Source organism: Sphaeramia orbicularis, chromosome 22, assembly GCF_902148855.1.
Source record: "Sphaeramia orbicularis chromosome 22, fSphaOr1.1, whole genome shotgun sequence".
In the NCBI taxonomy this organism is placed as follows: domain Eukaryota; kingdom Metazoa; phylum Chordata; class Actinopteri; order Kurtiformes; family Apogonidae; genus Sphaeramia; species Sphaeramia orbicularis.
The window spans coordinates 17976545-17991056 of NC_043978.1; the positions used below are offsets into that span (position 1 = coordinate 17976545).

Below are 14512 nucleotides of genomic sequence, written 5' to 3' on the forward strand. Positions count from 1 at the left end.
CTATTCTGGGTCACTGGTAATCTATAAACCCAATTTGGTATGAATTCAATTAAAAATTTTGCTGCTGAAGTGTTAACAATGAAACAAACCGAACCAAAAACAATACCCCTTGCTTCTCCATTGGCGAGAGGGGTAAAAAAAAAAAAAAATAATAATAATAATAACAATAATAAGACTAGACTGGAAAAGCATTAGGAGAGTGCAGACCTCCGCCAAGGCAGATCAGTCCCCTTCACCCCGATCGCCACCAAAATTTAATCATTTGTTCCTTGTACCAGTAACAACATTTCCTGAAAATTTCTTAAAAATCTGTCCATATCATTTTGAGTTATCTTGCAAACAGACAAACAAACAAACCCCAATGAAAACCTCCTTGACAGAGATAATAAAATTGATGTTTTTATAGACATTTGAAATTTTGCCCATCATAAGTAAATGGGGGGAAATAAAAATATTTTAAAAATTGATAAAAAATTTGAATTTTAACCTACTTTACCCAAACTATAATCACGTCTATTCTGGGTCACTGGCAATCTATAAACCCAATTTGGTATGAATTCAACCAACAGTTTTGCTACTAAAGTGTTAACAAAGAAACAAACCAAACCAAAAACAACTCCCCTTCGCTGGATCGGGTAATAATAAAATAAAAAATTTAAAAAAGACCTGTTAAATGTTCCCCACTGTACTAACTTTGTTGTAAAGTTCTGAACATTGCCTTTCACTGAAACCTGCAGAAACAGCGCCCTCTGCTGGCCGTACACCTGAACACCACAGTTCACAGGTGTTTTTCTGCCTCTGATGTCGACTTTTGTGTTTTTCCCCCAGTGAGGCGTACACAACCCCAAACTCCTTCTCCTGAGTGCGTTATTATTTTTAATGCACGTCTCTCCTGTGTTTCACTTCTGGAAGGTGCCTGCGTCCTTGATTGCAGAGTAAATGAGTTTCAAAGAATCCGCCTTGGGTAATACCAGGAATTAATTTTATTTTTTAATACAGAAAAAGGAGAAGATCAAAGCGTCTGATGTTGGCATCCAGACAGATTTTTTTTTTTTTTTTTTTTTTTTTACAGATACAGATGCAGTTGCCAGCACAAAACTGAGGTTTAAGAGGCTTTTATGAGGCCAGGAGGAGGAGGAGGAGGAGGCACCGCAGATGTTCACTAGAATACATTTATTTAATTGTGTATGGATGTTTCCACTATAACGTCATCATTTCCTGTTTGTTCCTGCAACGCATGCCATCTCCTCTCGCATTTATTCTCTAAAAAAAAAAAAAAACTCCAAAAAACTACTGACATTAAACAGATTGAACTCTGATCTTTTGTTGCTCTATTTCTCTCTGATTCATGCCATAGGAAAAGGAAAAATCAGTTTCTCCTACTCCAGGGGTCCATCAAAAGTCACAATGAATCATTCCTCCTGCACACAAAAAGAAAAAAAAAGAAAAAAACAGGACGGTGCTGAATCCTCAAGGTCACCGTGTGACATTTCAAGTACGGTGAATCAGATAAATAGCAGCATTTAATGTTGACAAGTAGGTTTTAACTGGCCGCTTCAGCCGCACACTTTAATCTGCTACATTTTCCTTTCCACTCTTCAATTTGACAAACAGGATTTGAGCTGAAGCCTCCCACACAGTAAACAGCCACCAGTGAGCTGCAAGTGGCTACGGGAGATATTTACCGCTGTTTGTTTACACCTCGTGCAATCTGAAACAGCAGCTGCCAGTGCTCTGTTCATCCTCTACCGCCGCAGAAATGTCACCAAATTAAACAACAGTCACAAGCCTTTCTTCTGCTTTTTTTCCCCCATCATACCACAAAGTATTAACTGGACTTTGTTGCTGAAGGTTCACTTGGTCATGTAGGCCGACACTTCCTTCTCCAGGCTCTGAGCGAAGCGGTGGTTGAGGAAGAGGAGCTGCCCGTGAGGAAGCAGGCGGCTGAGCAGGACGTCGATTCGGTCGCCCTTCAGTAGGACCTGAGGTTAAAAATCCAGAGTTAACCCTCAAAGACCTAAACAGCCTTCCCCCCCGGTGACCAAACGCATCTACAGATCTAACATGTTTAACACCTGTTGATCCACTAAATCCTACCAATACATGTAAATAATTGGTGTAAAATGCAGTTTGTTAACATTGATTCACTAGTAAAACCCATGGAGTTGGATCAATGACAATGGATGGACGCACTTGGTTTATGTTCAGTTAATGATAGATTTTGCTTTAAAAGTCACTTTTTCTTCCGTTTTCTCTGTTTTTGATTTGATAACACAATATAGAGCTCAGGATTGACTAAAAAAATACTTGTTTAAAAGACTAGGATTGAAATTGGTAGTTGAGAATTAAATTTAATATATATTCTCTTCTGTTGTATATTTAGCAATGATGACATTGAAAATTTGTTTGTTTGTTTGTTTTCATAGGAAACATTGTATTAATTGTGAATAGGATCAGAGCAAAGTAAGTCTTAACTTCAGCCTAAACCCTTTCGGTTGCATTGTATATGGAACAGTGGACATGTTTTTGTTTGTTGTTTAAAGTAATTAACGACCGAATAAACTACTACTTCAAGTAATAACCTTCAGTTTTAATCTGAGCTTTTGTGAGCATTTACATGATCAGTAATTTTAATATAGGACAATACTAATTTTTCACTAAAACAATGCCAAGTACAGAAAATAATATGACAATAAATGGTGTTAATCATTTCAGAAAGGTTAAATATAGAGGAAAAAAGTCACACTTTTTGATATAATAACCTTTGAATTTACTGTGTGCTTTTATGAATATCTACATAATCAGTAAATTTAATACAGGGCAAGGCCTGATTTTCACTGAAAAATGAAAATAGTGATAAATCACTAAAAAAAAGTTAAACAAGGAGAAAACTTCATTTGGCAGTCACCACAAAAATAGTTCTGGGTTTTTTTCCTTCCTTGTATCATGAGTTAGTAAGGGCCTTTTTGATAATCCAAGACCTAAACAGCTGTCAGTGACCAAACGCATCTACTGATCTGACATCTTTAACACCTGTTGATGCACTAATCCTATCAATACATGTAAATAATTGGTGTAAAATGCAGTTTGTCAACATTGATTCACTAGTAAAACCCCTGGAGTTGGATCAATGACAGTGGATGGACACACTTGGTGTATGTTCAGTTAATGATATATTTTGCTTTAAAAGTCACTTTTTCTTCCGTTTTCTCTGTTTTTGATTTGATTACAAAATATAGAGCTCAGGACTGACTAAAGAAAATACTTGTTTAAAAGACTAGGATCAATATTGGTAGTTGAGATAAGGACATGATTTACCAGAATTAAATTAAATATGTAGTCTCTTCTGTTGTATATTTAGCAATGATGGCATTGAACATTTGTTTGTTTGTTTGTTTGTTTGTTTGTTTGTTTTCATATGGAACCATTGTGTTAATTGTAAATAGGGTTAGAGCAAAATAAGTCTGTACTTCAGCCTAAACCCTTTCAGTCGCATTGTATATGGAACAGTGGATATGTTGTTTTTGTTTGTTGTTTAAAGTAATTAACAACCAAATAAACTACTACTTCAAGTAATAATCCTCAATTTTAATCTGAGCTTTTGTGAGCATTTACATGATCAGTAATTTTAATATCGGACAATACTAATTTTTCACTAAAATAATGCAAAATACAGAAAATAATATGACAATAAATGGTGTTAATCATTTCAGAAAGGTTAAATATAGAGGGAAAAAACATTTGGGAACAAAGTCACACTTTTTGATATAATAACCTTTGAATTTACTCTGTGCTTTTATGGATATCTACATGATCAGTAAATTTAATACAGGGCAAGGCCTGATTTTCACTGAAAAATGAAAATAGTGATAAATCACTAAGAAAAAGTTAAACAAGGAGAAAACCTCATTTGGAAGTCACCACAAAAATAGTTCTGGGTTTTTTTCCTTCCTTGTATCATGAGTTAGTAAGGGCCTTTTTGATAATCCAAGACCTAAACAGCTGTCAGTGACCAAACGCATCTACTGATCTGACATGTTTAATACCTGTTGATCCTCTAATCCTATCAATACATGTAAATAATTGATGTAAAATGCAGTTTGTCATCTTTTCATGGTCATCAGATATGACCCATTTGGACATTCAGAGGCTCCGTAGTTACCGTAGAAACACTGTCATCTTCTACAACATTCATTAACAAAATACATGTAGGATGTATTTGCTTGTTTTATGACATATTTTGCTGAAATTCACATTTTTTTGATATAATTACTTTTGAATTTACTCTGTGCTTTTATGAATATCTACATGATCAGTAAATTTAATATAGGGCAAGGCCTGATTTTAACTGAAAAATGAAAAATGCAAAGGTTAATAATATAGGAAATGGTGATAAATCACTTAGAAAAAGTTAAATGAGGAGCAAACTTATTCCATTACCATATTTTGCTGAAAAAGTCACAATTTCTTCAATTTTCTCTGTTTTGATATAATAACCTTTGAAATTCCTCTGAGCTTTAATGAATAATAATAATTCAATAATAATTAATTGAATATGGAAAGATACTTTATTTTCACAAAAGGTAATATTATAATAAATGACTACATAAATGCCACAATAACAGTTCTAGGTCTTTTAGTGAATTTGCCCTTAGAGGAATCTCATCTGTATCTGTTTAGGGTGAATAATAAAACGAGCTGCAGTTGTTACTGTCACTTTTTCCAGGTTTCTGTGCAAATTTGTGGAGAAATCAGCAGAAGAATATTTATATTTATGCACATTGATATCTATTATACTTATGCTATTAAAATGGAGCTACAACAGTGAATAGCCTATTAATTGAACCCACAATGATTCTGATACTAATCAGTTTGAGTCCTGCTTCTTTAATGTGAACGTTTTCTGGTTTCTTTTCCTTTTCTGTGATAATAAACTGAATACATTTGTGTTGTGGATCAAAGACACAATGATGAGGTTTATCTTGGGTTTTGATACAGATAGACCAGAGTGAATCAAGACCAGGACTAGATCCACAGCAGGACATCCCAGCAACATTAAGGATGAGATAACGCCTGTTCCCACTGAGTAGCAGAATGAGGCAGGATGTGGAAAGAAGAATCAAGAACTGATGAAAAGTTTTACGCAAAGAAAAAACCAAAGTATAGACATTGTGCAATATTACATATTACATATTCAGAGGTTTGTTTTATTGTATTTTAACAGATTTTATGGTAGTTTTTATTGTATTCTGTTTAATTTTTAGCTATTTTATCTTTTTTTTTTTTATCCTATTTCTTGCTGCATACACTGACACCTGGGTGACTGTATTTCATTCTGCTCATGTCTAATGATTAAATGACAATAAAACCGAGTCTGAGTAAATCAGAAAAACACCAGAAATGCAGTGACATCTACATATGTGGACTTGAAATAAAATCTAGAGCCATACCACTGAAAACACACTATGCATCTATGACATTATAAATAAATGTCAAGTGTAAGTTATTGCTTGGCTGTGTGGTCCTGTGCGGCAAAAAAAGAGCTTAAAAAAACTCAACTGGTCCAAAACAGAGCAGCCAGATTGGCTCTTAGATGTTCCTTCAAAACAAACATTATAAAAATGCATTGCAGTCTATCATGGTTGACTGTTGAAGCAAAAATTTAATTTAACCTCCTCCTCCTTATGAGGAATGCTATTGTGAATGGGAAACCTGTCAGAATAAGGCATAGAGGTCTACAACATACTCATGGTACCAGACAGGTTCTCACGGGTCACCTTGAACTTCCCAAACCAAAAACGAATCGATTGAAAAATTCAGCCTTTTACAAGTTACCTTCATACATCAAACACACTAAAACAGTGTTTTTCAACCTTGGGGTCAGGACCCCACGTGGGGTCGCCTGGAATTCAAATGGGGTTGCCTGAAATTTTTACTAATTGATTAAAAAAAAAAAAAAAATCTTTCTAATAAAAAAATACGGTGAGTTGAGAGAGACAATCACAATCCATAAAAGACATGACAAGGAGCCTGAAACTGAAGCACTGTGGTACTGTTTATCTGCCAAATGTTCATTGTGGTCAGTTTCAGATGCTGCAGCTCTTTCATAATTCACAGTTTGAGTTACTGTTTGTTCAGTATTAACTGTCAGCCTTGTAAATCCAAGTTGGACTGACTACATATCCTGACCAACGAAAATTAAATTCTCACTTTGTGCAGTAATCTACACCTGGCTTTTCTGCCTCCATCCACAATAATATACATTATATAGACTAAATATCATCTAAAATTAATGTTTATTTGCAACACACTATAGCAAACTATTACATGATCAAAAACAAATTAATTTTAGCAAAAAAAAAATTTCTCGTTTTGAATGTCTGGGGTCGCCAGAAATTTGTGGTGTTGAAATAGGGTCACAAGCCAGGAACCATCACACTAAAAGCTTATATTCATTCATTCAAAAAAAAAAGACACTCAAACAGGAACAACTCAAGGAAATGATTGTTTTGACTCTTGCAATCCAAGCTGCTGTAAAGACAAAAGTTTTAATGTTTTAAGGCTTATGCGTTGAGATGAAATGTTCAGCTTGCTGATAACAATGAATTGTAAATTTGTTTTTATTTATGTGTGTATTTTGGAACTGTATTTGTATTTTAACGGACCCCAGGAAGAGTAGCAACCACTATGGTGGAAGCTAATGGGGATCCGTATAAACAATAAATATTCAACAATAAATGCCATTTCACTAATGTCAGAGGCTGATATTATTCGTTGACTAATAGTTCTTTGTGTTTATTCAAAGATAATGTAATGAATGGCTTAAAGATGCTAAAACAACCTTTTTTTTTTTTTTTTTTCATATAACAATGTATTTCCTGGCATAAAACAGGAGATAAAAAACATCTAATCAAATAAACCAAATGAATCATTAATTCAACTCCACAGGTCCATCTTCAACCCTATTTCTGGGTAATGACACCAGAAAGGTTGTTTTGAGCGCTGGCCCTTTAAATGCACATGAGCCACTTCAGGCTCTGTATTTGCCCTCCAGGTGGTTGCCTGTGCTGCTCTGTCCCGTTCAACCAACAACTGAACATTTTAGGGAATCGGCTCGAAGTTTGGACATATTTTCAGGTTTACTACAACCGCTGCTGCTGATAAACAATTATGTCGTACTCGGAGAAATGTTCATCGGAAGTCATGACCTTATATGTGCAAATTTTGTGATGTAACTTGTTATAGACGTAACAAATTAAGCAGGAATTAGAACAGGTTGTAGAAATCCACTCGATTTTTGCCAAAATGAATGTAAAGACAGCTTTGCAGCACCTGGAGGGTTCAAATTCAAACTTGATGAACTATTAGGGTCCAAATACACAAATAAATGAACCAAACACTAATAAAAGTGGGTTTAGCTAAATATGACCCCTTTAAGGCCTGTTTAGGATAATGTTAGATTCTGGACTCATGTTGTGTTCCTCCATGTCGGTCCGGTTCTTACCTCGCTCCCCGGGCCCAGCATGTGCAGGTGTTCCAGGCAGTGTCTGGTCAGGTTCTTCAGGGTTCCCTCAGCCAGCAGCAGGTTCTCATGGGGTTCGCAGACCATGGTGAAGCCCAGGCTCTGAACCGCCACCCACAGAGCGCTCATCTCCCCAGAAAACGGGTCCCCGGCCCTCAGGCGAACCACCCCGCTGTCGGCCTCCTGCAGGGCCAGCGCCTCCTCGCCTGGAACCATCTCCACCAGCTGACGTCCAGAAGCCTCCCGGGACAAGGTGACAGCGCTGCGGACCTGCCTGAGTCAACACACCGGTACAGGGTGACCATCTAGTCCACAAACAGATTCCACTGAAAGTCACCTTCATCACATTAATGCCCAAAAAGGACCCAGAATAAAAACAGACATTCATGTTTTTAACTGATAATGATAATTATTTCAAACATGTAGGAACAAAACATAAAGGTGAACAAAGGGCAAAAGAAAGGACATATTTAAATGGAAGATTCCAGAATATGAAAGGCAATAAGTTAAACAAAAAAAGAAAAACATGTCACACAATGTACAGCTATTTCATTGTGGTTCTTTAACAACACTATATAATATTAATTTTATATATGGGTCAAAACACAGTATTTGAAATCTCTCTGATGGCTCATTTTAGAGACAATTTGACAGATTAGTGTTGCTAAGTGACCCACATTTTTACTTTACAATTAATTTTTGCTTTAGTTGGACCTCAAGGGATTATCCAAAACAAGGTACTACTTTATATTGAAATAAATGTTGGAATGGCAATCAGTTAAAGTTCACTCTCTGACGGGACATTTTTGGCCCCAGGTATTTTAGGCTAAAACTCCAACTAAAATTTCTCTACAGAATTTCATTTAATCTACACCTGTGAAATTCATATTGCAAGGTAAAAGTCTTAAGAAGTAATTAAAGCATAAATAGACCAGGTTTTTGTACTTTCTTTGGCAGCATAGGCTGTTGAGTGTAAAAAGTCATTATCTCTGATGGGACACTTTTGACCACTATTGAAAATCTGACAACAGAGGTTAAAAAAAAAAAAAAAGACACCCTTTTGTATCTAATGAAATTTATTTACATGAATACTTTAAAATAACATTTCTGTATTTTACAAACATCACCAGATGCATTGTGTTGAGAATATTTAAATACTTATAATGGCACATCCATAAGGCACAAAATAATCTATTATTATCAAGGGAAGTGAAATCTGTTTGTGCGTATGTGCGTGTGTATGTGTGTGTGTCTTGGGCATCACACAAAATCTGGAAAGAGCTGACAGCTGCAGTTTGGCAAACTTATGTGTTTTTGGTCAAGGAACAGACTAGAGAAAACGACAAGCTGATAGGACCAATATTTTAGCAGATATTAGTAATTTTGGAATACAATGGCCTTATAATTAAGTTGCTATACCCATGACAGTTGATGGGAAGTGCAATACCACACTGCATAACAGGAAATAAAAGTTAAAAACAGGAACAATGCATTTATTAACTTCTGTCCCTAGATATCGGTATTAATATATTAATTGTCATTTAAATCTTAAAGAATGATTTACCAATCTTTTTGTCAGTACTTATAAAATATAGACTAACATCTTTTCCAAAAAGTCAGCTCTCCCAGGAATAAAAACTACCACATCTAGAACCCCTAATTCCCCACAGGTGAATGCGTTAGTTTATTCTATTCTATTCTATTCTATTCTGTATTTTATTCTTCTATTTTGGTTTTATTTATTCTTCTGTACAGCACTTTGGTCCACTGCGGTTGTTTTAAAGTGCTTTACAAATAAAGTTGGATTGGAATGGATTCTGTTCTATTCTATTCTATTCTATTCTGTTCTGTTCTGTTCTGTTCTATTTTATACAGTTCATAACAAAAAATAGATCAGTCATTAAATTACAAAAAAAGAGAACAAATGATTACATATCATCAGAAACTATTATTGTTGTACTCCCGGCCATTATTATATCTCTGGAAAATAAGCTTTTTATACATCTTCTTAAATTTTATGATCATTTCACACTGGTATTTAGTTCCAATCTACTCCACAAAACCATTCCACATCATGAAATGCACTTTTTTTAAAAACATTTGTTCTAACTAAATGTTGTTTCATATTTAGTTTTTCTCTATCTGGGATTATTTTCTGTATGTTACTTCAAAGTAATGTATTTCTTGTTTTGTACAATATTTGTGTTGTTTTAAATTCCACCAGATCCCTTCATTTGAATGTATGTGAGAGTCAGAATAATTTATCATTATGTTCCAGACATCCTGTATTGTTTATTATCCGTATTGCTCTCTTTCGTTAGACATAAAGCAGAGGTTCTTAGCTTTACAGTGATACCACATATAATATTTCTGTCTTCAGCATCTTCTATTGTCAACAATGAACAGATTAAAAAAAAAAAAAAAAAATCAACCAAGTGAACACAGTTTTGTTTACTTCCAGAGGCTACTGACCTATGATCAGTGTCAAACAACATTATCTGCATGTTGCGCTAAAGTGTGGGTGTATTTCTTGGTGTTTTCAAGCAATAAACACAGTAATATAATCAGAAAATAATGTTTGGCTGCTTTGTTTCACTTCTTTCCTTTCTGCTCCTTGTGAAATGCAAACTATTTACATCTTAAAGTCTGAAATAAATGAAATTATGAGAAACTTACAGGATTCCACTTCTACACACTGATGTATAAGCAGCTGAGATCGAGTGCTGAGAGCTGTGCAAAAGTCTGAGGTTTGTTGTTGCAGCAAAGTTATGATTTCCATCCATCAATATTCAGTATTCACAAGCAGAATATACATGAAATATGTCAACAGCATTAAAAAATAAGAACATTATAGGAGCTCTATGGGATCAGCTGAATGGAGGAAAGACTAGAAAAATAGTCCTAAAAGGAAGTTTGGTGTAATGTACCACCAGATTACCTCGGAAAACTTTCAGACAGTCGACCCAAGACTCTTAAAGACGGACTTAATGCAAATAAAGGTCAGACCAAACACTGACCTTTGCACATAGAACACAGCTAGTTCTGATTTTTGGTTAAAGTTTCAGTATTTTCTTGTATCTTAATAAAGAGACTGAGAAATAAAACTGTGTCCATGTAAACGGATGCAATTCATGTCGGTCGAAGCAGCTTTGCTTGACGGTCACATGACCAAAAGATACACCACAACAGTTTGTTGGGAGTCAGACAGATTGAAAAAGATAATTCATCCTGAACTGTTTTAATGTTTACTGGACTATTAATGTGTGTATGTAATTAAGGCTCTTAAAGTTATAACACATTTATTGTCAGTTCTCATTTATATTAGTGTATAGGATGCAACTATTTAACTTCCACAGTTTTCAGCAGTTTTTTTTTTTTTTTTTTTTAAATAGCTCTGATATGTAGACAGACTAAGGAATAATTTGGCCTCAGTATCAGTCCTCAGACATGTTTTGGTGCATTATGGGAATATCTGGACACAAGTAATGAGTTTTGTTCACAATGCCAGTGTTTAAATTGTTTATGCACATTTAGCAATTATTTATTTCGTTTGTTTGTTGGTGATAGTGTGTTGTTATGTAACTAACTTTAGTTGCTAACAGTGAAGGTTGATTTTATTTTGTTTGGCATCTTTGATTCAAAATCTGATAAGTGTCTTCATACAACATTTTGTCAGTGAAAAAGTCAGTAAAAATGTGGACATGGTGAATTTTTGCAAAGTTATGTCGCAAGGGAACACTACACTGATCATCTGGGCCTTGAGCTCAAGAAGTGTGAGAAACACTGTTCTAGTATCTACTAATGATGCTGTTATTTGAACGGTTGTGCAGGTATTTAACAGTCAATCAAGTAAAGCTTCAAATAAGTTGCTGAGTTAACCCTTTCGTGCATCGTGGTCACTACAGTGGACAGTTATTCTACAGTTGTTCTCTTGTATATTCATGGGTTTTGTTGTTTTATGTGCATATCAGACAACTTTGCTGTTCTCGATAAACCTGATCTGCAGTAACATGTTTGAGAGTAAATCAATTGCTATTTGTTATTAGACTGTAATTAACAGTTTTCTTAAACAGAAAGGTTTTTTTTTCACATTATCTCCATGAAGCAAGTAATAACTAGTATTAAAGTATGCTAAAATGTGAGAAAACATCAGATTAGCTGCTTTAAAGTAATATTTCATAGTTTTCACACAGTATATCACTTTCTGATATTGCATTTTAACCCTTTCATGCATGAATTATGAGAACCTTAATCAAGATTTTTTTCTTGAGTGTTTATTCCTCTTTAGGTATAAAAAAAACAATGTGACTGATTTTTTTTTTTTTTTTATGAACGTATTTTTCATGGCACTACAAAAATATCCACTCAGCTGAACACCATGCGTTTAATTTTTAAAGTAAAGGAACATGCATTTACTGACATACTGTGTGAAAACTATGAAATAAAAACATTTTTATCCTCCTGAGACCCAGCAATGCATTTTTGTCCTCTGTGGGGGACAAAAATGTGACAGTTTCACTTAAAAAATGCTGTACATTGTAAAGGACATTCCATATAAATACATACATACATACATATATACATACATACATACATACATACATAAAATGTATTTGAAAAAACAAACAAAAAAAACTGTTGCATTATGCCGTTTCCAATCAAGACAATTGTTTTAATGGAAAAAAGCTAATATTTTCACTTTCCTGGGTCTCAGGAGGTTAATGCTGCTAATCTGATGTTTTCTCACATTTGAACATACTATAATACTAGTTATTACTCACTCAGATAATATGCAAAACAAACAAACAAACAAAAAAACCTGTAAATTACAGTCTAATAACAATTAGCAATTGATTTAGATAAAAGAACAGAGGAAAGTTACAGTAATGGTCTGAATGTCAGTGTATGGGATGATGCATTAGTGTCCACTGTGTTAGCTGACATAGAACTAAAACAACAAAACCCATGAATAAACAAGAGAACAGGTATAGAATAACTGTCCACTGGAGTGACCACTATGCATGAAAGGGTTAAAGACAGAAATGCCCTGATATCTGTGCTAATATGCTTGAAATTGCAAGTAGAGCTGCAGATAGGACTTATTTTCATTGTTGACTAATCTGTTGATTATTTTCTCAATTAATCAGTTTATCGTTTGATCCATAAAAATGTCAGAAAATGATGATCAGAGTTTCCCAAAGCCCATGATGTTGAGTTGGTTTGTGGTTCATAGAAGGGGAAAAAAAGAAAATTTTCACATCTAAGAGGCTGGAATCAAAGACTTTTGACTTTTTATAGTTAAAGAATTATTTGAAGCGATTACTGATTACACTGGTCAACAACAAATTTATTGTTTAAGTTTTTTGAGCTGATTTAGGATAAGTTTGGTCTGCTGAATCCAAAAATCACATTAATTTTGCTCAATCAGGTCAACTTTCTGAACTATGCTACATATTGGCTTTTTAACATTTTTGCTTACATTTATGGGCATTTTCACATCATATGATACAAAATTCTTTCATATTTCTTGCAATAAACGAGTTCTGAAGATTTTACTTTTGCCAATTTCTGATTAATGTTTTTTTTAATATTACAGGTGAATGAAATGGCTTCGACTAGAAGATCTTGCAAAAATAAGCCTGACGTATTCTGCGGTGAATACACCATTGTACCTAACAGGAATCAAGTCACAAGTTTCATAAAGTGTGCTTACCAATCTTATTTTGGTATTAAACTTGGTGACCAAGATAAAGTTTGGGCGCCACACATGGTATGCAAGTCATGCATCAAATTTTTCAAAATCAAATTAGCCAAAAAAACCTGACCTGATTGAGAAAAACAGATGTCATTTTTTGATTTAGTGGTGCAAAACGGTCCTAATTCAGTTGAAAAAACCTAGACAACTTGCAAAAAACATTTTTTTGTAACTCAGTGTTATCAAAATATATTATTATTAATTTAGTATTGATTGATTATCTGATTAATCATTGCAGCCAACAGGAACAGATAAACCTACTGTATTTCATGTACTTTTTTCTCTTCATTTACATTTTACATGAGAAAAACTAAAACCACCAAACTTTTAGTATTACAGTATTTTATTCTCTATTCTTTACCAGTATTACCCTGACCTGTCTACAGTTTATGCATCTTTAATTTTGTGTTTTAAGAAGTCAAACAGTGGGTTTTCCAGCAGACCCACCTGGCCACCACCGCCACCCTCTCCCTCTGCTGAAGCCGTCTCTCCTCCGGGTCCAGGTCTTCGTGCTGGACCGTCTCATCCGGACCGAACACCCGGGAGTACAGAACCCGGCTCTCGGCGGCGGACAGGGCACTGACCGGACACACGGTGTGGACCAGAAAGCAGCGGACCATGGTGTCAGAACGGTTCGGGACGGAAAACACAGCCAACGGGACCTTTCTGTCAAATTTAACCAGTGAACTGCACAGATGATTGTTTACTTCCGCATTGGTCAGCTGACCGGAAGTGATGGTTGTAATGTGATATGTATACCAGCAGATGGCGCCAACATATCTGGTTCTATTCTATTCTATTCTATTCTATTCTATTCTATTCTATTCTATTCTATTCTACTTACCCTTTTATTGAATTTCCATTATTTATACATTTATCTGTCTATCACAATATATTTAAGAGGCAAATTTTATACTTTCCTACTTAACCCTTTCATGCATGAATAATGAGAACCTTAATCAAGATTTTTTTTCCTGAGTGTTTTTATTCCTCTTTAGGGATGAAAAAAAAAACAATGTGATTGATTTTTTTTTTTTTTTTTCAAATCAACCTGTTTTTCATGGCGTTACAAAAATGTCCACTCAGCTACACTATGAATTTTATTCTTGAAGCAAAGAAATGTGTATTTAAAACCCAATATCATAAAGTGATATGAAAACAGTGAAATGAAACCATGTTTAATGCAGCTAATCTGATGTTCTCTCACATTTTAACATATTCTAATACTAGTTATT

General features: G+C 34.7%; 1 protein-coding gene across 1 annotated transcript; it reads right to left on the reverse strand.

Moving 5' to 3' along the window:
• Nucleotides 1–960: 960 nt before the first annotated feature.
• On the reverse strand, nt 961–13994 carry ap5s1 (adaptor related protein complex 5 subunit sigma 1). Its single transcript, XM_030127697.1, has 3 exons — nt 13725–13994; nt 7505–7796; nt 961–1982 (listed from the first exon to the last, which is right to left on the reverse strand). Exons 1-3 carry the CDS (start codon nt 13895–13897, stop codon nt 1854–1856), a joined length of 594 nt encoding a protein of 197 aa, XP_029983557.1. The 5' UTR covers nt 13898–13994; the 3' UTR covers nt 961–1853.
• Between the last annotated feature and the right edge of the window lie 518 nt (nt 13995–14512).